This window comes from Corapipo altera, unplaced genomic scaffold (genome assembly GCF_003945725.1).
Source record: "Corapipo altera isolate COAL_440 unplaced genomic scaffold, ASM394572v1 150, whole genome shotgun sequence".
Classification (NCBI taxonomy): Eukaryota; Metazoa; Chordata; class Aves; order Passeriformes; family Pipridae; genus Corapipo; species Corapipo altera.
The window spans coordinates 1585942-1607395 of NW_020884941.1; the positions used below are offsets into that span (position 1 = coordinate 1585942).

The 21454-nt window shown below is 59.3% G+C and overlaps 4 protein-coding genes across 5 annotated transcripts; 1 reads left to right on the top strand and 3 right to left on the bottom strand.

The window, feature by feature from the left end:
• Positions 1 to 244: 244 nt before the first annotated feature.
• Positions 245 to 4303, bottom strand: RITA1 (RBPJ interacting and tubulin associated 1; the record flags this gene model as incomplete). Its single annotated transcript, XM_027661551.1, has 3 exons — positions 245 to 2520; positions 2993 to 3908; positions 4143 to 4303. Coding segments are annotated over 2 exons (696 nt in total), but the record flags the coding sequence as incomplete, so codon positions are not given.
• Positions 4304 to 4465: 162 nt separating this feature from the next.
• DDX54 (DEAD-box helicase 54) lies at positions 4466 to 10372 on the top strand. Its single transcript, XM_027661651.1, has 20 exons — positions 4466 to 4507; positions 5082 to 5229; positions 5316 to 5386; positions 5469 to 5654; positions 5735 to 5784; positions 5895 to 5936; positions 6178 to 6273; positions 6376 to 6497; positions 6692 to 6753; positions 6870 to 7001; positions 7304 to 7514; positions 7937 to 8071; positions 8306 to 8527; positions 8617 to 8690; positions 8772 to 8969; positions 9134 to 9279; positions 9358 to 9471; positions 9558 to 9662; positions 9870 to 9973; positions 10060 to 10372. Exons 1-20 carry the CDS (start codon positions 4466 to 4468, stop codon positions 10281 to 10283), a joined length of 2484 nt encoding a protein of 827 aa, XP_027517452.1. The 3' UTR covers positions 10284 to 10372.
• A 101-nt stretch (positions 10373 to 10473) lies between these two features.
• CFAP73 (cilia and flagella associated protein 73) lies at positions 10474 to 13804 on the bottom strand. Of its 2 annotated transcripts, none has more exons than XM_027661654.1 (7): positions 12790 to 13804; positions 12163 to 12298; positions 11894 to 11998; positions 11636 to 11827; positions 11323 to 11544; positions 10903 to 10971; positions 10474 to 10807 (listed from the first exon to the last, which is right to left on the bottom strand). In XM_027661654.1, exons 1-7 carry the CDS (start codon positions 12987 to 12989, stop codon positions 10712 to 10714), a joined length of 1020 nt encoding a protein of 339 aa, XP_027517455.1. In that variant the 5' UTR covers positions 12990 to 13804; the 3' UTR covers positions 10474 to 10711. The 2 variants fall into 2 exon arrangements, with proteins under 2 accessions (XP_027517455.1, XP_027517454.1); XM_027661653.1 differs by having other exon boundaries at positions 10903 to 11061.
• A 98-nt stretch (positions 13805 to 13902) lies between these two features.
• Positions 13903 to 21263, bottom strand: VSIG10 (V-set and immunoglobulin domain containing 10). Its single transcript, XM_027661652.1, has 8 exons — positions 20775 to 21263; positions 20276 to 20560; positions 16488 to 16769; positions 15396 to 15689; positions 15144 to 15254; positions 14870 to 14882; positions 14589 to 14749; positions 13903 to 14458 (listed from the first exon to the last, which is right to left on the bottom strand). Exons 1-8 carry the CDS (start codon positions 20857 to 20859, stop codon positions 14388 to 14390), a joined length of 1302 nt encoding a protein of 433 aa, XP_027517453.1. The 5' UTR covers positions 20860 to 21263; the 3' UTR covers positions 13903 to 14387.
• Between the last annotated feature and the right edge of the window lie 191 nt (positions 21264 to 21454).

The following is a 21454-nucleotide window of genomic DNA, read 5'->3' on the forward strand; positions in this document are numbered from 1 at the left end:
AAGCTCCCAGAGCAGCTGGTACTTAGCTGAGAGACTCAAGTCAAAGGAGCCAGGGTTGAGTGAAAGGTGGAAAGTGAGATTTATAGCAGTGCTGAACAGACAGAGAAATGAGAGCAGCAGCAGGCAGGAGTCCCAGCTTGATTCAGGCCTCTGCATCAACAACTCTTGCCTGAGCCAAGCATCAGTGACATTGGACAGGGTGGATCTGGAGCTAGGAAAAAAAATGAACGTTCCTCCTGCCTCATTTTATACAGATTTAATGGTTTTTTACCACACAGGCACCAGTTCCAGCAGGCAGGGCAGCCCCAGCAGTAATGGAGCAGCTTTTGCTCTTGTGCTGGGCTGCACAGCCCCGTCAGAACAAGAAGACAGAGCAACAGTAAAGCACTGAGAACTGCAGAACAAAATGCAAACAACCCATATAAACCCATTTCTATTTCACCAACATTGTCCTCGTGGTATAAATAGTGAGGAACTGCCAGGTCTGACCTCCTGGAAGCCCTCGGTGACACCCTGGGACAGGAAAGTGTGTGGCTGATGTGATGGGCTTTGAGTTTTCCCTGCTGATTCCTTGGAGCCTGAACACAACAGTAGGAGCAAACTGGCCATACAAGCCCCTGTCAACTTGCTTTTCAGATTAAATCTCTCTTCATTTTAAGAGGCTCCACCTTTCAAGGTCTCCAGCTCCCCAGTATGGCACTGGTTCAGTTCTCTGCTGTTGAGATCTCGGGGCAGTTACCCCAGTGGGCTGATGATTCACTCCACTGCATCCAACTCATCCCCCTGCCGCTGGGGAACAGTGTTCCTGCTTTTCTGTCTATCCTCAACCCTCTTGTCTCCATCTAGTGTCCAAATCACACCCGGATTCTCAGCCTTCACAGGTTGCACATCACTGTGCCCACATCCCAAATTAAGCTGAGCAGGCTCAGGTTCACCCCCAACCCCTCTTCTGAGAAGGCCCCAGTTGTTCCATGTCCCTCCAGTTTTTACCCAGGTGGAGAAGAGCTGCTGGACTGCCACAATGGGAAGTGTGGGGAAAGATCTGAGAGCTTGGAGCTAATCCCAAGGACCCTCACTCACCTTCTCAGGTTTTAACATCAGGCTATTCTTGCTTTCTACCTGCCAAAGGTGGCGGGAGCACCAGGCCCAGGAATGCTGGGTCCCCTAACCCTCCTCCTGTGCTGAGTGCCACCAAACCCAACTGTCCTTGGCTTTCTGGGGGAGGTTCAAAGGAGCATGAAAGTATTTAGACCTGGCACCTCTTGAAAAGTCCCGTTCAGGCACATTTCCTTCATTTGGTCCCTTGGGAAGGCTCAGTTCAGCAGCCAGGGGCAATTCTACCCAGATCTGGGATAGGTAAAAGGATCCCTTTGTAGGGATGTGCAGGAGGAACCTGCTCAATGCCCTCAAGTTTGCAGGAACTGGCACCTGCTGCCTTGGCAGGCTGAACCAGAGGTACTTTGTGCTGTCTGCACCCAGGAAAGGGCTTGTCCTGAAGGAGAAACACACCGTGCTTACCTGCTGTTCCTGGACACAGCAGGAGAATGAGTGGGATGGGAGGGATACAGCCACAACCTGAGCTGTACAGCCACAATACCCACATCCAGAAAAGCTGCCTATTCCAGCCATTCCTCATGCTGGAGATAAAGAAAAAGGGAAGGGGCAAGAAGGCCAAGAAATAAGCACAAAATCCCTGCAGGGCAGGCTCCTGGCTGGCTCCAGCTCCACGTGCTGGAGTGGGTCAAGGCAGATTCCTTGCTGCTTAAGGTGCAATAAAATAATTTCTGGGGGCAGAATGATGCTCTTAACCTGGCTCAGTGTGTCCTGGGGTGTATTTGGAGTGTTTCCCTTTGCGTTGGAGGGAGTTACCAAACTGCCAGGACTCTCCTGTATTCCCTGAACCTCATGGGCTCCTCCCCACAGCCTCCTTCCCTGGGCAGCAGTGACTGCAAACCCCAAGTCACCCAGCCCATGTCCTTTATCTGCCTCCCCACCTACATTCCTACAGATCAAGCTGCTCTTTCCCACCTCAGGGATGGAAACTGAGGAGCTGCTTTACTCAGCCTTTGGAGATGCCCAGATGGCTCAGCAGCATCCCACGGACCAAACATGAGGTCCCAGATTTGTCTTGGATCATTTATTTGGTGACAGCATGGCACTGCTGTGAACAACCCTCAGCACAAGCCAGAGGGTTACGTGTCCACTCAGCAGCTCATCACCATGAGCTGCCAAAATCCCTGCAGCTGGTCCTCCTCTGTCACAAACCCCACCCAGCCTGGGGCCATCCCACCACCAGCAGGATGCAGGGTGATGCCATTCCTCATCTCCAAACTCGTCCTCCTTTCTCCAGACTTGCCAGAGGAGACCTTAAAGCGCCGATGACACGGAGCAAGGACAGCAGGGAGACACCAAGGCCGTCAGGGCTGGAGCACACGTCCTGTGCACGGAGGCAGAGGGAATGGGGCTCCTTCTCTGGAGAAGGGAATGTTTTGGGGGGGGCTAAAAGCAGCCTCCCAGTACCTGCGAAGAGGAGGTGTCCATGAGAGTTGGGCCAAGCTTTGTGCTCGGAATGAGAACAGACACAAATTGAAACAACAAAGGCTCTGACTGGATATAAAGGGAAAGTCCTCTTCGAGGACAGTGGAGCAGTGGGATAGGGGCCAGAGAGGCTGTGCAGCCTCTACCTTTGGAGGTTTCCAGCACCCGACTGGATAAAGCCAAAGCTCAGCTGCCACGAGCAGGAGGTTGAAATAGGGATCACCTGCATTCCCACAACCACGAGCGATCCTGTGATTGCACGTGACAGGCAGGACAGAGCAGGACTTCTCTCCCCAGAATTGTCAGCAAAGGTCCCCTTTGGGACCCTCAGACCTCAGCTGCCCTGGCTGGCCTCACCTGGGACCCCCACCCCGGTGGCACCCCCTGCTCCCTCTTCTGGGAGCTCCATGAGCTCAGCCCTGCCTGTCCCTGTCGCTCTGTGCTGTCACTGTACCTGCGCATGGTCCTTCTCCTGGATGGGCCTTGGACTGCCCTGTGGGCACTCCTGTCTCCTGCTGCTCTGACTTCCCAGCTGGACTTTGCAGACAGCAGGAACCCGACTCGTTACCACACCTCATCTGATCACAACTGGACATCCATGGAAGTGGCTGTTCCCACCAAGGCCATCCCACTCTGGTACTGTGGGATGTGGGGTTGTGCCCTTCACTGCCTCTGGTGCTGTGGTCACCTCCAGCTCCTGGCTTGTCCTCCAGCATGGAACAGCCCCATCCTTTGTCTCCAGCCACAGAAAAGCGCAGGGTCCTCACACACTTGGTCACTGGGAGGTCTCAGGTAGTTCTAAGGCTGTTATGTACATCCAGAGGGACATTTGGCATCACTTCCAGGGTGGTCTGGGCTTGCAGCCACCTGCATTCCTGGCCACAGGAGGTCCGGACAAGCTTTTGGACCTGCCCCTCATCAGAGGGCCTCCGGAGGAGGCAGGGGTTGTCGGAGCACTCTGGTTTTTCCACTTTTCTGTCCCGAGGTTGTCTGAAGCCAGGTGAAGCCTTTCCAAGGGGGCGCTGAGCCGGCTGACAGACTGGGAACGTCCTCTGACAGGAGGCCCCCAGCCTTCGGAGCAAGCATTGCTCTCGGGACACTTGCAGCCACCGGATTTGCCCCTGTGGCCGGGCTCTGAGCCCGCTGTGGCCGGAGGGGCAGAGGCTGGTGGGTGCACGGCTCTCAGGGGTGTCCCCCTGGAGAGAGGGGAAAGGCCGGGCTGGTTTCGAGGGGCGGGCGGGGGGCTCCAGAGCAGCGTATGGAGCTTGGCTATGTCTTGTTTCCTCATCCACGGAGCTGCCCAAGCGGCACCCTGGGGCTTGGCACCGAACAGGGACTCGTCGCAGAAGGACGGAGCGTGGCTTCGGGACCTTGGCGAGGCGACAAGCGGAGAGACACGTGTTGGTTAGAGCGGCATCACCGGGACCCGAGCGGGATGGGGAGGGATTCACGAGGGGGAAAGAAGACCCCTGTGGGAGACTGAGATCCCCCGCCAGACCCTCCCGGGAGCCACCGACCCCCTTCCCGCGTAGTGAGCCCCGAAATGCGGGACAGCGGGGGCTGCGGGGAGCGGGAGCGGGGGAGCACCCTGAGCCGCCGCTCACCTGCACTGACTCCTCGGCCGGGAGCCGCCGGCAGCGGGAGCCGGGGGAGCCGCCCAGGGCGGTGCGAAGGCGGGCGGCGGCGGGCGGGACCCCGCGGGGCGCCCGAACAGCGACTCGTCCACGAAGGAGGCCCGTGCCCGGCGGCGGCCCCGGGGGACCCGCGGCGGGCGGGCGGCGGCGGGAGCGGAGCCACCGCCCGGGGCCGGTCTCGGTGCCGGTCTCGGTGCCGCTCCCCCCGCCCGCATGGCCGCGGCCCCGGGGCGGGCACGGCCCCGGCCCAGCCCCTTCCGCCCCCGCCACGTGGTTCCGCCGCCGGTCCCGCCATGGCGCCGCCGCGCAGCCGCCGCCAGCCCCGGGGAGCGCCGGTACGGGGAGAACGGGGGGAGCGGGGAGGACCCCGAGGTGTGTGCGGTGTGTGCGATGTCCGCCGTGCCCGTCCCCGTGTGCCGGTGTCCCCGCTGCGCCCGGGGCTGGCGTCCTCGGCACCAGCGTTCCCGGTGCCCCTGTGCCCCGTCCTGGTGTCGCCGGTTGCCGTGTGCCAGCGCCCCCAGTACGGCTGTCCTCAGTGCCGATGTCCCCAGTGCTGATTTTCCCAGTGCCACTGTCCCCAGTGCCGATGCCCCCAGTACCTACCTGTGTCCCTAATGCCAGTGTCTCTAGTGCCAGTGTCCCCAGTGCCGATGCCCCCAGTACCAGAATCACTAGTACAAGTCCCCGTTGCCAACGTCCCCAGTACCAGTGTCTCCAGTACCTACCTATGTCCCCCTTGCCGATGTCCCCAGTACCAGTGTCTCCAGTACCTACCTATGTCCCCCTTGCCGATGTCCCCAGTGCCAGTGTCCCTGGCACCCCCTGTCCCCAGCATGGATGTCCCTGCCCTGGATGCCGGCAGTGCAGAGCTGCAATGCCCTGGCCCCACTGTGACACCCATCCCCACAGGCGTGTCCCCGGGTCCCCGCGCCCGCCCTGCCTGCCTTCCCCACCGCTGCCGAGGAGGACGATGGCGCTGACGCCGAGCTGGACACCCAGGCGATGGTTCGGGCCCAGAACCAGAAGAAGAAGAAATCCGGGGGCTTCCAGTCCATGGGTGCGTGTGGGGCAGGGGACAGCTGTCCCTGGGATGGGGACTGTCCCCTCCTACCCACGCCCCCTCACCTGTCCCTGTCCCTTCAGGCCTCAGCTACCCTGTCTTCAAGGGCATCATGAAGAAGGGCTACAAGGTGCCCACCCCCATCCAGAGGAAGGTGAGCGTGGGGGGCGGTGGGTCCCCTCCCCGAGGGGTGGCGGGGGGGCGGTGGCAGTGACGGTGATGGCACTGTGTCACAGACCATCCCCGCCATCCTGCGCGGCCGGGACGTGGTGGCAATGGCACGGACGGGCAGCGGGAAGACGGCCTGTTTCCTCATCCCCATGTTCGAGCGGCTCAAGGCACCCAGCCAGGCCGGGGCACGTGCCCTCATCCTCTCGCCCACCCGGGAGCTGGCCCTGCAGACCCTCAAGTTCACCAAGGAGGTACAGGGGAGAGAAGGGGCGAGTGGGGACAATGGGAGCGATGGGTTTGGTTTCCAACATGCTTCTTTCTCACCCTTAAGCTGGGCAAGTTCACAGGCTTGAAGACAGCCTTGATCCTGGGAGGAGACAAGTAAGCTGTCCCTGTGTCCCCCACCGGTCCCTGCTTCCCTAAAACCTCCCCAAAACCTGGTGAGGGGCTGAGCTGCCCTGTGCCACTCCAGCCTCTCCCCTCTCTCACAGGATGGAGGACCAGTTTGCTGCCCTGCATGAGAACCCAGACATGTGAGTGGGGCACAGGGAGGGGACCTGGTGGGGAAATGGCCCCTGGAAATGATATCTCCTCTCTAGGGATATCACTGATATTTAGAGCCAGTGTGCCTGAGGGATGTGTCCTGACGGCCTTGGTGTCTCCCTTGGAGCATCTTCCTGCGGAACTTCTTTGGGTTGGATTTGGGATCTGCTCCCAGCATGGGGTGGGGACACTGTCACCTCCCCAGTCCTGTCACCACATCTGTCCCCACAGAATCATCGCCACCCCCGGGCGCCTGGTGCACGTGGCAGTGGAGATGAAGCTGAAGCTGCACACTGTGGAGTACGTGGTGTTCGACGAGGCCGACAGGTCAGTGGGGCACAGGGGGGTCCCGAGGCTGGCAGTGTCCCCATATGTGTCCCTGCAGTGGCAGTGAGGGACCTGCCACATCCCACGTCCCCTGCCCTGCAGGCTCTTCGAGATGGGCTTTGCTGAGCAGCTCCATGAGATCATTGCCCGGCTCCCAGACTGCCACCAGACCGTCCTCTTCTCCGCCACACTGCCCAAGCTGCTCGTCGAGTTCGCCCGGGCCGGTGAGGAGCAGGGGGCAGGTGGCACTGGAGGAGCCAGGGGACGGGGACACAGCACGGTCCCACAGCTGGGCTGAGCCCAGCATTGACAAAACTGAGCTGGATTAACGCTTGGTGTCTCCAAGCCCCTCAGTGGGGCTGGTCCCAGTAGCACATCCCACGTGTGACCTGTGTCCCGCGTGTCCCACATCCCACAGGCCTCACCGAGCCGATGCTGATCCGCCTGGATGTGGAGTCCAAGCTGAGCGAGCAGCTCAAGGTGAGACAGGCTTTGTGCCCGCACCTCCTACAGCCACTTGCTCCTGAGGAGGGGACAAGGGTGGCAGGGCTGGCACAGGGTGGGGCACAGGGCTGAGCGCTGCCCTCCCGTCACAGCTGGCGTTCTTCCACGTGCGCGGGGACGACAAACCGGCCGTGCTGCTCCACCTGCTCCGCAGTGTGGCGAAGCCCCAGGACCAGACCGTCGTCTTCGTGGCCACCAAGCACCACACGGAGTATCTGAAGGAGGTAAGTGGCACTTGGAGGTGCCCAGAATGTACCCCTGGGGGTGCCTAGGATACCTTTCCAGACCCACATGGGGTCTTCAGCCGTGGATATCCCTGCTGGAGCTTCTGCTACTGTTTCAGTGGCTTGAAGAAGAAATCCCAGCATATGTAACAGTGGAGGTGCTGCATTCACCTACCCCTCAAAGAGGTGGAGCACAGTGGGAGTTGGGTGTCTGAGTGGGCACCCTGGAGCCTCAGGCCCTGTCTGTTGGCTGAGGGCACATGCCCAGGTGGGATCCCGTCTCTCTTCCTCCCCTTCCCCAGCTGCTGACAGCACAGGGCATCCGCTGCACCCACATCTACAGCTCTCTGGACCAGACCGCCCGCAAGATCAACATCGCCAAGTTCTCCCAGGGCAAGTGCCCGGTGCTGCTGGTCACTGACGTGGCCGCCCGCGGGCTGGACATCCCCATGCTGGACAACGTCATCAACTTCAGCTTCCCCGCCAAGGCCAAGCTGTTCCTGCATCGTGTCGGTGGGTGCCAGTGCCCCACACAGGGTCCTGGGGGTCCCTCAGGGTGATGGGGAGGGTGTGAGTGGGCTGTGCCTTGTCCCCTGTTTTCCCCATCCTTGTGGCCTGCTGAGCTGGCACTGGTGTCCCTGGCTTGGGGCAGGAGGTCACCAAGTCATGACAACAGGGGACAGGCTGGAGACAAAGCAGTGTCAGGAGTGTCCCCGATGTCCCAGTTGGACTGTGGGAGCTCTTGGGGGCAGAGCTGGCACCTTCTCTTTAGGATGGCACTGTGGTGGGCTCCTTTTTGCCCCTTCCCTAGCCTTGCCCACCCAGTAAATGTCATGTGCATGAGCTCCCAGGGACACCAGTGGGTCCTTATCTGGGTGGGGACAGGCTGGGCTGGCACGAGGTCTGGTTTCCCACTCTCCTCCTCCCCTTGCCAGGTCGCGTGGCCCGAGCTGGCCGGAGTGGCACTGCCTACTCACTGGTGGCTCCTGATGAGATGCCCTATGTCTTCGACCTGCACCTCTTCCTGGGACGCCCGCTCGTCCTCGCCGGAACCCAGGAGATGCCCGCTGGTGAGGCAGGCAGTGGCTGCATGGCCAAGCTGAGACAGTGGCCACGGGGCCGCTGGGGCATTACCTTTGGCCAGTGCTGGAGTCTGTGGTCCTATGGTTGGCCCTCACACAGAGGAGCGATGCGGAAAACAGGGTGTTGGGGGTGCTGATTGAGCACTGCCGAGCTCCCTGGGGCTGCTCTGATAAATGCAGGGTGGGTGCTGGGGAGGTGACACGGTGTCCCCTGTGCTACAGACGCTGGTGGGGTCCTGGGCCGTGTCCCCCAGAGCCTGGTGGATGATGAGGAGTGCCTGCTGCTGACAGACCATGAGGGCTCGCTGGAGCTGCGCAGCCTGCGCCGCGTCGCCGACAATGCCCAGAAGCAGTACCTGCGCTCCCGGCCCGGCCCCTCGCCTGAGTCCATCAAGAGGGCCAAGGACCTGGATGTGTCCCAGCTGGGCATGCACCCGCTCTTCAGTGAGTGCCTCGGGGGTGCTGAGAGAGGGGACCCCGTTGCCTTTGCCAGGGAACTGATCTGTGCCACTCTCCGTGCCCGCCTTCCCCAGGCACTCGCTTCGAAGACACTGAGCTGGAGAGGCTGAAGTTCGTGGACAGCATTAAAACCTACAAGTCCAAGGCAGTGAGTTGAGATGCCTGGGTTTGGGTGGGAGGGAAGGTCCATGTGGCTCACTGGGAATCATCCTCCCACCCTGGGCGACAGACCATCTTCGAGATCAACGCCACATCCCGGACGCCGGCCAGCACCGTCATGAGGTCCAAGCGGCGCCACGACAGTGCCCTGATCGAGAAGTTCCAGCGTGGGCAGCAGGAGAAGCGGGCAGCAGCACTCAAAGGGCAGTGCCCCACCCCGCCTGGGCCCCAGGATGGGGAAGGAGAAGGAGAGCAAGAAGACCTCCAGGTAACAGGGTCATGGACAGAGGAGCTGCTGCAGAGTGGCTTTGGTCCGGTGATGGCAGCAAAATTGTGCCCCCAAAATGTGCTATGGCTTGGGGGTGGTGCACAGACTTGCAGGGATGTTGGGGGGGTTGTGGCTCCCCCAACCCCTCCACTGTCCCCATGCAGGATGTGTTCTCTGATGTGGTGGGCCAGAAGCGAAAACGGGGCCGAGGGGGAGAAGATGGTCCCAGGAAAAAGCCACAGCAGCCGGCACAGCAGGTCGAGGACTTCTACATCCCATACCGGCCCAAGGACTTTGAGAGCGAGCGGGGGTGAGTTTAGGGGGGGGGGTTCCTGCTCCTGTCCTGTCCCAGCCTGTGCAGGGGCCACTCTCATGACCCCCCTTGCAGGCTGAGTGTGGGCGGCGAGGGCAGCGCCTTCGAGCAGCAGGCGGCCGGGGCCGTCCTGGACCTCATGGGCGACGAGAACCACAACCTCAACAGGAGCAAGCAGCTGCTCAAGTGGTGAGTGGGGTCTAGCCATGGGCTGGGGGCAGAATTAGGGCTGGGGGTCCCACCACCTGGTCTCACCGCACTCCCCTCTCTCGCAGGGACCGCAAGAAGAAGCGGTTTGTGGGGCAGACAGGCCAGGAGGACAAGAAGAAGGTGCGGACAGAGAGTGGGCGCTACATCAGCAGCTCCTACAAGAACAACCTGTATCCTGCCTGTGGGTGCTGCTGCCTGGCTGGGGGCTGGGGGCTGGGGGAGTGGGACTGGACCCACTGGCAGCTGCGTGGCATTGGACCCTGCTCCTGCGGATCCATCCCCTGCCAGGGCAGGGGCCGGGAAGGGAGAACAATCAGACACCACAGCAGCTCAAGTGAGGAGAGTCTCCACACATTCCCTTAACCTGCCCATCCCAGCTATGAGAAGTGGAAGCAGAAGTACAAGGTTGACGAGCGGGATGAGGATGACGAAGGCCAGCACAGCAGGGAGCAGTTCAGAGGGAAGCACAGGCGCGGGCACGGTGAGTACCCAGAGCAAGTGACGGAGCCCCACATCACCCCCCCCGGCTCTGCCCCCCGCCCTGAGCGTGGCCATGTCACTCCACAGGGCCCACACAGCCCCCGGCCCAGGGCAGGGTGCTCTCAGAGCTGAAGAACAAGCAGCAGATCCTGAAGCAGCGCAAGAAGGCGGCCAAGCAGCGGTTCCTGCAGAGTGGGGGCCTGAAGCGCCTCAAGGCCAGGAACCGGCAGCGGGTGCAGGAGCTGCGGCAAATGGCCTTCGGGCGCAGGGCGGGCACCACCAAGAAAGGCAAGCTGAGGAAGAAGATGTAGGGGAGGGGACTGTGCCCCCAACACTCTCCCCACACCTGGGCTGGGAATCAGGGAAGGAGACAGTAAAAACTTGGCTGGTTTTGCATCCCGACTCTTCTCTGACCTTGCTCCAAGCATCATGCCTGGGGTAATTCCTCCTCCCTCAGGCCACCCCCAGGCGCAGTCCTAAAACAAGTGAGTCCTGCATCTGCACAGCTGGGATGTATTTTGATGGGAGACACCTTTGGAGATACCAACAGCAGCTCCCTGTTCCTGCTCCAGAGCAGTGCCACCCCAGTGTGCCTGTGCCACAGCCGTCCACGTTGCCTCTCATCATGGAGTTAACCAGATGCGTCAGAGAGCAACCTCCATCCCCAGGGGTCCTGTGTCTCCACACTGGCCCTGGCAGCCTCTCCCTAGCCCTGGGAGCAGCCAGGTGTTCCCAGGGGCTATTCCTGGCTCCAAGACAGCCTGGCACCCCTGTGGTGCAGTGGGTGCCTGCTGATGGCACAGATGTCAGTCAGGTCCCGCAGGCAGAGCAGCAACTGCAGAGATGGGAGCCTGATGCCACAGCCATCCAGGGACACGAATGTCCCTGTGTCCCCCAACCCTGCTGCCCAGGGGAGAGGGCTGCACTGACCATGTCCAGCTGGGCCTCAGTGTCCTCCAGGGCCACATCCATGGGGATCCTGAGCCGTGCGGTGGAGAGCTGGAGGAGGTTCAGCACGGCCAGCTTGATCTGCCCCAGCAGCAGGATCTTCTGGGTGGCTGTGCTCTGGACATGGGCCCAGCAGGACTCCTAGGGAACAGAAACAAAGTATTGGCTCCCTCCCACCACTGCCCTGTGTCTTCCTGCACCCCCCAGGCCAGGATGGGGGACCCAGGAGTCCTGGCTGTGGTGTATCTCCCCATGCAGAGCTGCTACTTTCTGGGCACGTGTGGGGACCCTTAACTCAGCCTAGGGGGTGGAACCCAGCATACCACCACCACTTTGGGCATCTCCCCTCTGCAGACACCAGGGGTCTGTGCTTTCCCTTGGTCACCCCATATCCCCTCTTACCCACTGGAGCACTTCTTGGCGGGCGGCCTCCAGGCGCCTGTGGAGCTGGGCCAGCTCATTGTTGGTGCTCAGGAGCTCAGTGCTCATCTCCTCCTGGTACTGCTGGAGCCGTGCCCTGCCCTGGGCCAGCTGCTCCTGCCCAGCTTCTGCCTCCTGTGCCAGGGCTGCCCGTGCCTCCGCCAGCACCCCAAAATGCGCCAGCATGGCTGGCACATCCTGGAACTGGGCAGTGGGAGGTGGGGCTGAGAGGCTGCGGGAGCTGCTGCCCTGGACAGGGCTGGCCCCCACCACAAGGTGGCTCCGCAGGGCTCACCTGCCCCATGCTGGCCAGCGCGTCCCGCAGGTAGTCCCCGAAGCAGCGGAGGCTCTGCAGGCGCCGGGCCAGGCGCTCCCTGTGCTGCAGGAGCCCCTCGAGCTCCCGGTGCAGGCGGGCGGCCTCGGCCCCATGGGCCACCGCCCGTGCCCGCTCCTGGCCCGCCCTCCGCTCCCACCTCGCCGCCGCAGCCTGTGGGGCGGGACGGGGTCAGCGCGGCCCCCGCGGCCAGCCCAGCCCCGGCCCCCGCCCTGGCACCTTCAGGAAGGCGTCGAATTTGAGGGCGACATCCCGCAGCTCCTCTTCCCTCCGGGCCAGCTGCTCCCGGCGTTGTGCCAGACGCTCCATCCTCCGCCGAAACTCCTGCGGGACAAACCGGGTGAAAGCATCACGCTGTGCTGGCGCACCCGAGGCAGGGGTGGGTGCCCGCCCGGGGACAGCTGGGGACATGCCGGCTCTCTGCTCGTCCCCAGGGCACGCCACAACCCCTGGGGAGGGGGAACACGGCGGGCTGGGGCCGCCCTTACCTCCCGCTGGCTCTGCAGCTCCTGCTCCACCTCTGCCACCTCCCGCCTCTTCAGCAGCACGCGAGTGGAGGGCATCAGAGTGGCTGCATCCCGCGCTGGCACCGTCCTGCCATGGGCTGCACGGAGCTCAGCATGGCTGGAGGGAAAAGAGAACCCGGGCAGGGGCATCTGCCATCGTGGCATGGGCAGGACCCCCATGGACCACCACTGCCTGCAGAGCCTGGCCACCCCCCGCGAGTGCAGAGACCCCACAGGGTTATCTCTACCTGCATTTGGGTTCTTACCCACCCTCGTTCCTGCCCATCCCTCCTGCTTCAGCCTCCCCCCACCTGGAGACCCCCAGCGCCAGCGCTGCCCCCCAGGGAAGGACAAGTCACAGCACAACCTCTGGTTAGACCCTGGCAAATCCCCCTGCCTCCTCCCAGCCCACAGCTGGGGTGCCCTCCTCCCCAGGGACACAGCACCCACACCCAGTGACACCCACCTTGGCAGCGGCAACACAAACCGAGACCCTCGGGGACACAGGACATGCTGGCCCCATCACCAACCCCTTGCTCTGCTCCAGCCAGCAGTGCCCACCGTGGGAGCAGCTGCCCGTCCCCGGGAGGACAGAGGGGTCTCACTCACAGCAGCAGCCGTAGCTTGTCCTGGAAAGCCGCACGCAAATGCTCCTCCAGGTCCTCCGAGTCCATCTCGGCCGGGGTCTCCTCCTCGCCCCGGGGCCTGTGGAGGAGCTGGGAGCGGGGCAGACGAGATGGCAGCAGCACACAACACTGTTGCCAGGGGCAGCCAGAGGCTCCTGCAGCTCCCTGGGATTTTCCTGGCATGGCTCTGAGCGTCGCTGTGAGGGTTCAGTGCTGGGCACCGGGAATGCACCAGGGCTGCCTGGGGACAGCTGCAGGCGGGTCCCACCCTCAGCCCTCTAACCACAGTTCACACTCACACTCCATTCCCTCCAGCCCTCAGATCCTGCTCCAGCCCCTCAGAACTCTCTGTTTGGGTTCCACAGCCCTTCAGAGACCACTGTGCACAGCCAGACCCCAACCACCATCCCACCAAGTGCTCAGGTGTCCCCACCCCTCTGTGCCCCCAAATTCACACTGTTCTTACATCCCAGGGATGGCTCAGCCCCCCTGACTTCACCAGTGCCCACACTGCCCCTCCCCACATGCCCCAGGAGTGCTTCCTTTCCACTCCATGTGCCATTAGATTCCTTTGATCCCCATGTGAGTGCTCATGCCCCCCCCATTAACCTGCACACACAGACCCCCTGTGTGCACTCCCTCCCTCCTCCATCACTCTACACACTCTCACACCACTCCCCACTTTAGTTTACTCCTGTCCCCTCTTGCAGAGTCCTCTGCTCCCCTATCCCACCCCACACTCTGCTCCATTTGGCCATTCCCATGAGTGTGTTGATCCCCCCACTCCCTCCATGCACACTCAGATCCTTCCCTGCTCCCCTCTGTGCCTTTTCACCCTTCCCTTTACCCCGCAGGGTGCTCAGACTGGACCAGTCCCTGCACCCTTCCTGCACATCCCAACCCTCTGTCATGCACCCCACAACTCCCGTGATCCCCTCTGTGTGGATCCTGCTTCCCTCTTTCCCTCCCTGTATAAGTTCTCTCCATGCTTTCCATCATGCTTTCCATGCCTTTCCACCAGGCATCCCCCTTAAAGCCACCCTGCAAGGAACAGACTAACTCCCGACTCAGACACAGAGCAACATTTCAGACAGAATAGGGGAAAAAATATTTATAATAAAAACAATTCAGCCTCCCCAGAGTCAGCATCAGCCAGGTCCTGCCTGCACACTTGTTTCTTCCCTTATCCCAGGACCACTGTGGCCCTGTGGTGACTTTCCCCATCCCAGCACTGCTCATGGGGACTGAGCCAGAATCCCACGCTGGAATTCGAGTCCGTCACAGGCACCAAGGTGAGTGGGTTACTGTTCCCATGCTCTGCCTGTGCTGGGTGTCACCTTGTTTTAAGGACACCCAAGACAAAGAGGAACACGAAAAGAGAAGAGAAACAGAGAAACATGGCTGGGGAAGGACGGAGTGAAACTGTGGAAGGGGCAAGTGGAGAAAGGAGTGGGAAGGCTCTGACTGAACTGGCCTGTCGCAGGACACCGACAGCCTGTGCTCAGCCACACGCAAATGAGGACGTGCTTGATGCTGGATTCCAGCTGGAGCTCCATGTGCTTCCTCAAGGAGGGATGGAAGTTATGAGCCTCGTGTCTCTTCTCCCCTTGCTTCCTGTAGAGACACTCTGCCGTGCAGCTCTCCATCGTCACCTGTGCAAGGCACAGACCAGCAGCATCTCAGCTACAGCCAACAGGCAACAGGAACTCCTCCCTCCCTGGCAGATGCTCCAGGAAGACCCACAGCTTAGCAGGGAGCAGGTGGCTCTGCCCCAGGGCTCACCTTCCATGAGGTAGTTCAGATAAGCAGCCTGGGCACTGTTCCCATCGACCAACGCCATCACCTCCTGCTTGGTGCAGCTGCTCGTGGCCTCCTCATCCCCCTTCCCCTCCTCGTCATCTTCAGAGTCCACCAGCACTAAGACATCACCTGAGTCCGAATGCCTGGGAACAGCAGAGCACGTGGAGGTGGGCTGAAAGGCTGAGGAGAGCCTGTTCCCTGCCCTTCAGGAAGGCAGACTAGTGAGGCCACGCAGGACTGGGCTGAGGAATGTCAACACTCACCTGAACGCAGCACCTGAATGGGACAGAAGGGAAAGGCAGGGTTAGAAACCATCCCCCTTGGGCAGTGCTACTGGTTTTATTGGGCTGCACAACCCCTGCCAGTCCTGTCTCCATGTCTGTGCCTCCACGTGGAGCTGCCAGCAACCGGACAGTCCCCACGCAAAGGTACAGACACAAAGGTGACCTGTCCACACATGCAACCCTGACTGACTCCAGAATACCTGGAGGGACAGGCAGGTTAGGAATAAACCAGGAAGGAGGAACCAATCCCTACCTCTCAGGCACAGGAGGGGATTGTAGTACAAGACAACCCCGGTAACGGTGAGAATACCCAGGAGGGACAGGACCACCACAGCACCCACGATCCCAACAATGTTCACTGGCTCTGTGGAGAGGGGACATAGGCTTGTCACCAGGATACAGATGGATGAAGAATTCCCAGTGCAAGTCAAAGAGCAGGTTCTCAGTGGCAAATGTGGTGTGTCCCCACCCCCTCCCGACTCCCTGCCACGGCAGCCCCACTCACCCTTCACCGTGAGGCAGACGAAGAGCTCCCTCAGCCCCACGGGGTTCTGGGCCTTGCAGACATAGCAGCCCCCGTCGGTGTCCTGGGAGCAGTTCTGGATGGTGAGCCTGGACACGTTGCCCTCCTGGGTGATGAGGAACCTCCCTCCAGGCTGGATCTCCACCTCTGGCTGGGTGATGTCCCGCAGCCAGCTGATCCGTGCCGCCGGCGTGCTCTCGGTCACACGGCACGTCAGGGTCACGTTGTCACCCACAAAGCAGGTCTTGGGGGGCTCTGACTCCAGTGAAGGGATTTCTGAACAGCCCAAGGGGAAAAAGAAAAGACAAACAGGAGTCAAGGAGGGAATGGAGGCAATTAACATAACAAGCAATCAGCCATCTGACTGATTAATAATCATTAACAGAAGGGAGCCAGGCAGGAGTCTGGCAGGTAAGCACTGTGGGTTCAGCATTCAGTTCACTCAGGAGCCTCCTGAGCAGTGACCTGAGCAGCTTCCATGGCGCTCAGTCCCTTCTGACACCTGTCTTTATATCCCCAGGGAAGAATGGTCTGAGGGTAGCCAGAGGGAAGATGGCAGAGAGGAGAAAGGCAGCCCAGGAAGTTTCCTTGGGATCAGAAGAGCTCTTGTGAAGCCCTGACAACCCCTGGGAGATAAATACAGCCTAGGTTCTCAAAAGCCACTTTAGACAGATCCCTAAAATGCCTGAAGGAGTCTGGGGGCACACACGACCCTTCTGTATCCCCCACCCTACTGAACTTAATCTCAACCTGAGCAAGGCACTAAAACCAGCTTTCACTTTCACACAGGCACGTGCAAAAGCTTTCCACAGGTAAAACCCTGCTGTGCTGAGATTTGGGTTCCCTGAAGGTGGACCCAAAACACAGTTCACCTGCAACTATGTCATGATGGATCTCAGCTGCAGGATGTCTGTGCCTTATGCTGTCACCTCTGCACAAGCCAAGCCCTGCCATGCTGCCTCCTGGCTTCCCTGACCACCTCAGTGCTCCAGAGGGCAGGGAACGACTGGAGTACCCACCTGCCCAACTGTTAGCAGGCAAATTAACAGTTAATGAGGCAGCAAATCAACTCACTTATCTCCACAGTGCACGAAGGCTGCTCCTGCCTGACCACATGGTTGCCGACACACTTGAAGACTTTGCGGTGGGAGAGGTGGGAGCTGTTCAGTGTCTCCACATGGGTGTCCGAGGAGTTCGTGGAGCTGATGACCCAGCTGGAGTTCTCCAGATCATGCCCCTCTTCTCTCCAGTGCAGGGTGGGGTGGGGGTAGCCCCCAGGCCAGCTGCAAAACAGCTGCAGCATCAGCCCCGACGAGGAGGTCTCAGCCCAGCACTTTGGGGTTGACTGTGGTGCATCTGTCAGCAAGAACAGCACACGGTCACAAACACTTCCAGGTCACAGCTCTCAGCATCCCAGGGTTGGGACTCTAGCAAATGTTCATTTGTCACCATTCCCCTTGAAAATCTTCCTGGTTTGCCTGCTAGTCTTGTTACCTGACCCGTGTCCCACAGTCCCAGGGGAGCACAGCTCTGGGTGACAGATGACAGGGACCAAGAAGGGGCTGTCACAGCCCCCACAGCCAAGCCTTGAGGGAGGAAAAGAATCACTGCCACAGCTTTATCCAATGGAAAATTGGATAAACACCTAAAAATGCAGTGGGAGAAGGAAAACTCCACACTGCCCTGGTCCTCATGTCACAGCTACAAGGGGGTCACACCGACACGAACTCTTTGGGAACAAGGTTTTGCCTCTCCCTGTCATTGATACAAGCACACAATCCACCTCAGCACAAGAAAGAACTGCCCAGGGAGGGTGTGGACCCTCCCTCTCTGGAGACATTCCAAACCCATTCCAAATGAGTTCCTGTGTCACCTGCTGCAGGTGACCCTGCCTTCGCAAGGGGGTTGGACTGGGTGATCTGCAGAGGTCCCCTCCAACCCTAACAATCCTGTGATTTCCCAAGGGAACATGGAAAACATCAGGGCTGTCGCCCAGGGACAAGTAACCAGTTTCTCAGAGCCACCAGCCCATCCCTGGCTGTTCCTGGCTACGAGGAGCTCTGCCCACAGGGACCCTGGTGACTCCAGGGTCAGTGACAATGAGGCCAAACCAGGCGTGCTCCCCTCCTTCCTGACACCTCTGGCAGCAAGCAGTGGGGACAAACTCCAGCCAAGAACACAGGTAGGGCAGGTCCTTGTTGGCCTTGTGCCAGGGCCACTTCCCAACCATGGAGAGGTATGTTATTAAACACAGGAATACCTACGGGAGCGGGTCAGAAGCCAACACAGAGAGTCAAGTGCAGTCCCCTCAGGCAGGGCAGAGCAGGGCTCACGTTTCAGGCACAGTCCCATCTGCTCCTTCCACACACAGATCCACACAGATGTGCTTGGTTAACAGCCACAAAGATCCTGGACTCTGATCCAGGCAGATTTAACACACCATGCCCCTGCGTGTGCCTAACCCAGCGCTGAACAAAACCCCACTGAGAGATGAGACCAAAGCAAGCCCCACACCAGGTCTGCATCCCCAATGAGGTTGCAGAGGGATGCCTGAGGTTTATTTTGGGAAGCATTTATTCAAGTGACTTTCAAATGACATGATTAAAAAAAAAAAAACAACATCATGGCAAACCCCCAGGTGAGCTATAAGAACATACCTTCCTGGGGCTTGGCTCTCCAGGAACTATATACACACATCTCAGGTGATCTTTGAAACCACCCAGCTCTGGCAAGAAAGTTCTCTGCAACACCTCCTCTGTCCCAGCTCTGGAGAGGATCATAACTGATCCCAAATCCTGGTCTGGTCAATAGAGCAACCTGTCAGTTTGAACCAGCAGAAAGTGCCCCACATCAAGGTGGACACAGTCCTTCCAGGACACCGGGGTGCACACATCCCTTCCGGGACCTCCACGTGGACACAGCCCTTCCAGGACGTCCACATGGACACAGCCCTTCCAGGATGTCCAGCCAGAGCTGCACTTTTTGGCCTGGCCCCAGGAACACACCTCCTGAAGCCACCAGCTTTACATCCTGAACTTCCAGGCTCTCCCAGTACAACTCTGTCTAAACATAACAGAGATCTGCTCCCCAAACATAAACAAACCAAAAACTTAAAAACCTCCACCCCCCCCACCATAAAACCGCACAAACCACCGGCAAAAAGGACCTGTTGTTTGACCCACAGAAGAGCCAACAGTGCTTGTATCAAACCACACACAGACACGCCAAGGAATCCCTGGGAGGTGTGGAACTACACGTCTCCTTCACACCAGGTGCTTCCCATCCAAAACAAACACAGAACCGCAGCTCAAGGCAGGGCTGCACCTTTGTCCTGTCACTACAATGTTTACTCTACTGCTTGGGGGGGTTTTTAAGTGCAGTTTTAAACAAAAAGAGAACTTTTGGGTACTACCCATGGGACGGGTTGAAGACTGCCAGCTGCTAACTCCCACACAAAGCCCCTACAGGTCCCAGGAGGTTGGTTTACAGCGGTGACAAGTCTGTGTCCAAAAAGGTTCACTCCAGCCCAAGCTAAGTTGTTTATGGGTATTCCAGTGTTCCACATCACCTTTGTCATGGCTGGAAATTAGTTGGCACATTCATTCCAGGCTAATAAACGAAGTTCAGAGTGCAGCACCAACACCTGGCACATCATAACTACAGTTTGCTCCTGAGTGTTTTGCCCCAGTGCTCCAGATTTGGGGCTCCCACCTCCTAAGACCCATGCCCACGTATATATTCCCTGAAGCAGTGTGGGGTTTGATTCCTTCACTCCAGACCTCTGTGCGACCTTTCACACCCCATCTGAATGTTCCTTGCTGCAGGAAGGAAATTTTTAATCCTGTAAACTTTCAGAGATTTAATCTGTACAAAACAGGTACAACATTTACATACACGGAGAAGGAAGGAACACCCCGAAGGCAAACAGCAAACAGGTCACACATGGCAGGTGCTGACAGAAAGAGCAAGAACAAGGGGCCAAGAGGGCACAGAGGGTCAGTGAAACAGGCAAACTGGCAGTGGATTTTCCTCCTTCTCAATCCTGAAGTGACCAGGAGTGGCACCAGCCACAGGACCTGTGCTCCCTGCTAATCTGGAGGGGGCTGTTTCCATGGAATACGTGAGGAATCCAGGCAAGATAAAGCTCCCTGGCAGAAGCAGGAAGGACCTGCAGCAGCTGTAAGCAAACTAATCCACCTGAGTACACTCCAGCCCGAACTTCCACACGTGCTCTGAAGATTTCTGAGAATGAATGAACCAAATAGAGATGGAAATGGAAGAGAGCACCAAAAGGCACAACAGGGCTGAAGGAATAGCCTGTGCTGATAACAGGGGCAGTTCCAGGACAATATTGCCAGCAATAAATCCAAGGAATGTGGTGCTTCCATTGAGAGCAGAAGGCTGCCCTGTAAGACTCGACAACTGGGGACCCTCCATTCTCCCACCAAAACCATGGCACAGCACATCTACTTCCAACATGTATTCCAATCAAGGGAAAAAAAGACAGTGAGCAGCAGCGCCATCCTAAAGTTTATGAAGGCTCAAGTCAGCCAGATTCTGAGGCAAAAGGAACAGCTACACCCTGGAACATGCTACAGGGAAAGATCTACCCAAAAACTTATCACCAGCAATGAAGAAGAACTGAAGAGACACAGTGAGGACTTAACAGCTGGCATTGCACACACCTGATCTGTGACAGGCCATCTGGACTCATGTTTTGGTGCTCGTAAGTGGATGTGAGAGAGATTTTGCACGATAAACCCACCTTGTGCCTTTTTTATATTATTTTTCCACCTGTGCCAGACAGATTTGGGGACCTGCAAGACCGAGGGGAGGAGGTTCAGTCAGTGGGACTGACTTACTGGCTACCAGGAGCTGGACCCTGTGCTCGTGGTCCGTCTTGTTCAGCACTTCCCTGCAGGTGTAGTTGCCTTCGTCCTGCACTCGCAGCCCCGAGATGCTCAGGGAGCTGTTGTTGACCAGGGAAAAGCGGACGTCCGGGGGTAAGGAGAGCCTCGAGGAGAAGAGAGGCGGGAAGGAGTGCGGGTCCCCTTGGAACCAGGTCACCTCGGTTGCCTCTTTGGAGACGTTGCGGCATAAGAGGAGGATGCTTCCTCCGACCTGCCCAAACACCACTTCATCTGTTCCTGGAAAAGAGAAGGGACAGTGTTAGGGATGTAGGGAAGGGGCGAAGTTGCCTTCTGTCAGCAAAGACCAGGATATCTGATATACATCAACGCTTTGAGGTGCTTGTTAGGGGACTGCTGAGGGATCTCCAAGGTGACCAAAAACATCCAGCACAGACACAAGATTAGGAAAAGGGACACAGCTCCCTGCTCCCCTCCCCTCAGCCCGTGCTACCTGCGGCCTCCCTGCGCGGCACCAGCCTCCAGACGCAAAGGGCGAGGAAGAACCGTACCGGCGGCGTCCCGCCGGGGAGCTGCATGGCTGTGTGCCGCTGCCACAGTCCCGCGGAGGCGGTGCCGCCCGACCTCCACCCCGGCGAGCGGGCAGGGCAGGGAGAGCGGGCGGACCCGTCCGGGGGGACCCGCCCGCCCGCCGGGGCCCGTGAGGGGGTCGCGGATCAGCTCCCGCCGCTCCAGCACCGCCATCTTGAGCACCCGCCATCTTGGGCGCCCCCCCGGCCCCGCCCGCCATCTTGGGGTCACCTCACGCCCCCCCGGCCATGTCGGGCGGACCCCTCAGGGCGGCGCGGGGCCGGGGCGTTGCCCTCAGGTGCCGCCCATGGACCGGGAATGTTTAACACAAGGAGAATGGCGTTTCCTGAGGGCAAAACCAAGTGGGTAAGCGAACCCCACGTCCGGAGAGCTTCTGTAATTCACCCTCTTAGAGACACCCCACAGGCAGTGCAGCGTGAAGAACAGTGATAAAAGATCACCCCTCTGTGTAACCCCGCTGCAAGACCTGTAAAGCATTCAGGTATCTTTTAGGTTTCTCCAGAACATGTTACACCTGGGGAAGGCACGTGGCCATCACATAGAGCGCTCAAACCCCACGGGGTTGCCCCGCTGGGCCCTGGC

Coding starts and splice junctions, on each gene's coding strand:
- DDX54 (XM_027661651.1), top strand. CDS start 4,466: ATGGCGCCGCCGCGCAGCCGCCGCCAGCCCCGGGGAGCGCCG. Junction 9,472..9,557: donor AGCAAGCAGCTGCTCAAGTG/GTGAGTGGGGTC, acceptor CCTCTCTCGCAG/GGACCGCAAGAAGAAGCGGT. Junction 9,663..9,869: donor AGCTCCTACAAGAACAACCT/GTATCCTGCCTG, acceptor TGCCCATCCCAG/CTATGAGAAGTGGAAGCAGA.
- CFAP73 (XM_027661653.1), bottom strand. CDS start 12,989: ATGCCAGGAAAATCCCAGGGAGCTGCAGGAGCCTCTGGCTGCCCCTGG. Junction 11,828..11,893: donor AATTCGACGCCTTCCTGAAG/GTGCCAGGGCGG, acceptor CCCGCCCCACAG/GCTGCGGCGGCGAGGTGGGA. Junction 11,062..11,322: donor GCCAAGAAGTGCTCCAGTGG/GTAAGAGGGGAT, acceptor TCTGTTCCCTAG/GAGTCCTGCTGGGCCCATGT.
- VSIG10 (XM_027661652.1), bottom strand. CDS start 20,859: ATGCAGCTCCCCGGCGGGACGCCGCCGGTACGGTTCTTCCTCGCCCTT. Junction 20,561..20,774: donor GCCGCGCAGGGAGGCCGCAG/GTAGCACGGGCT, acceptor TCTCTTTTCCAG/GAACAGATGAAGTGGTGTTT. Junction 15,255..15,395: donor CGTCTGCCTCACGGTGAAGG/GTGAGTGGGGCT, acceptor CCCTCTCCACAG/AGCCAGTGAACATTGTTGGG.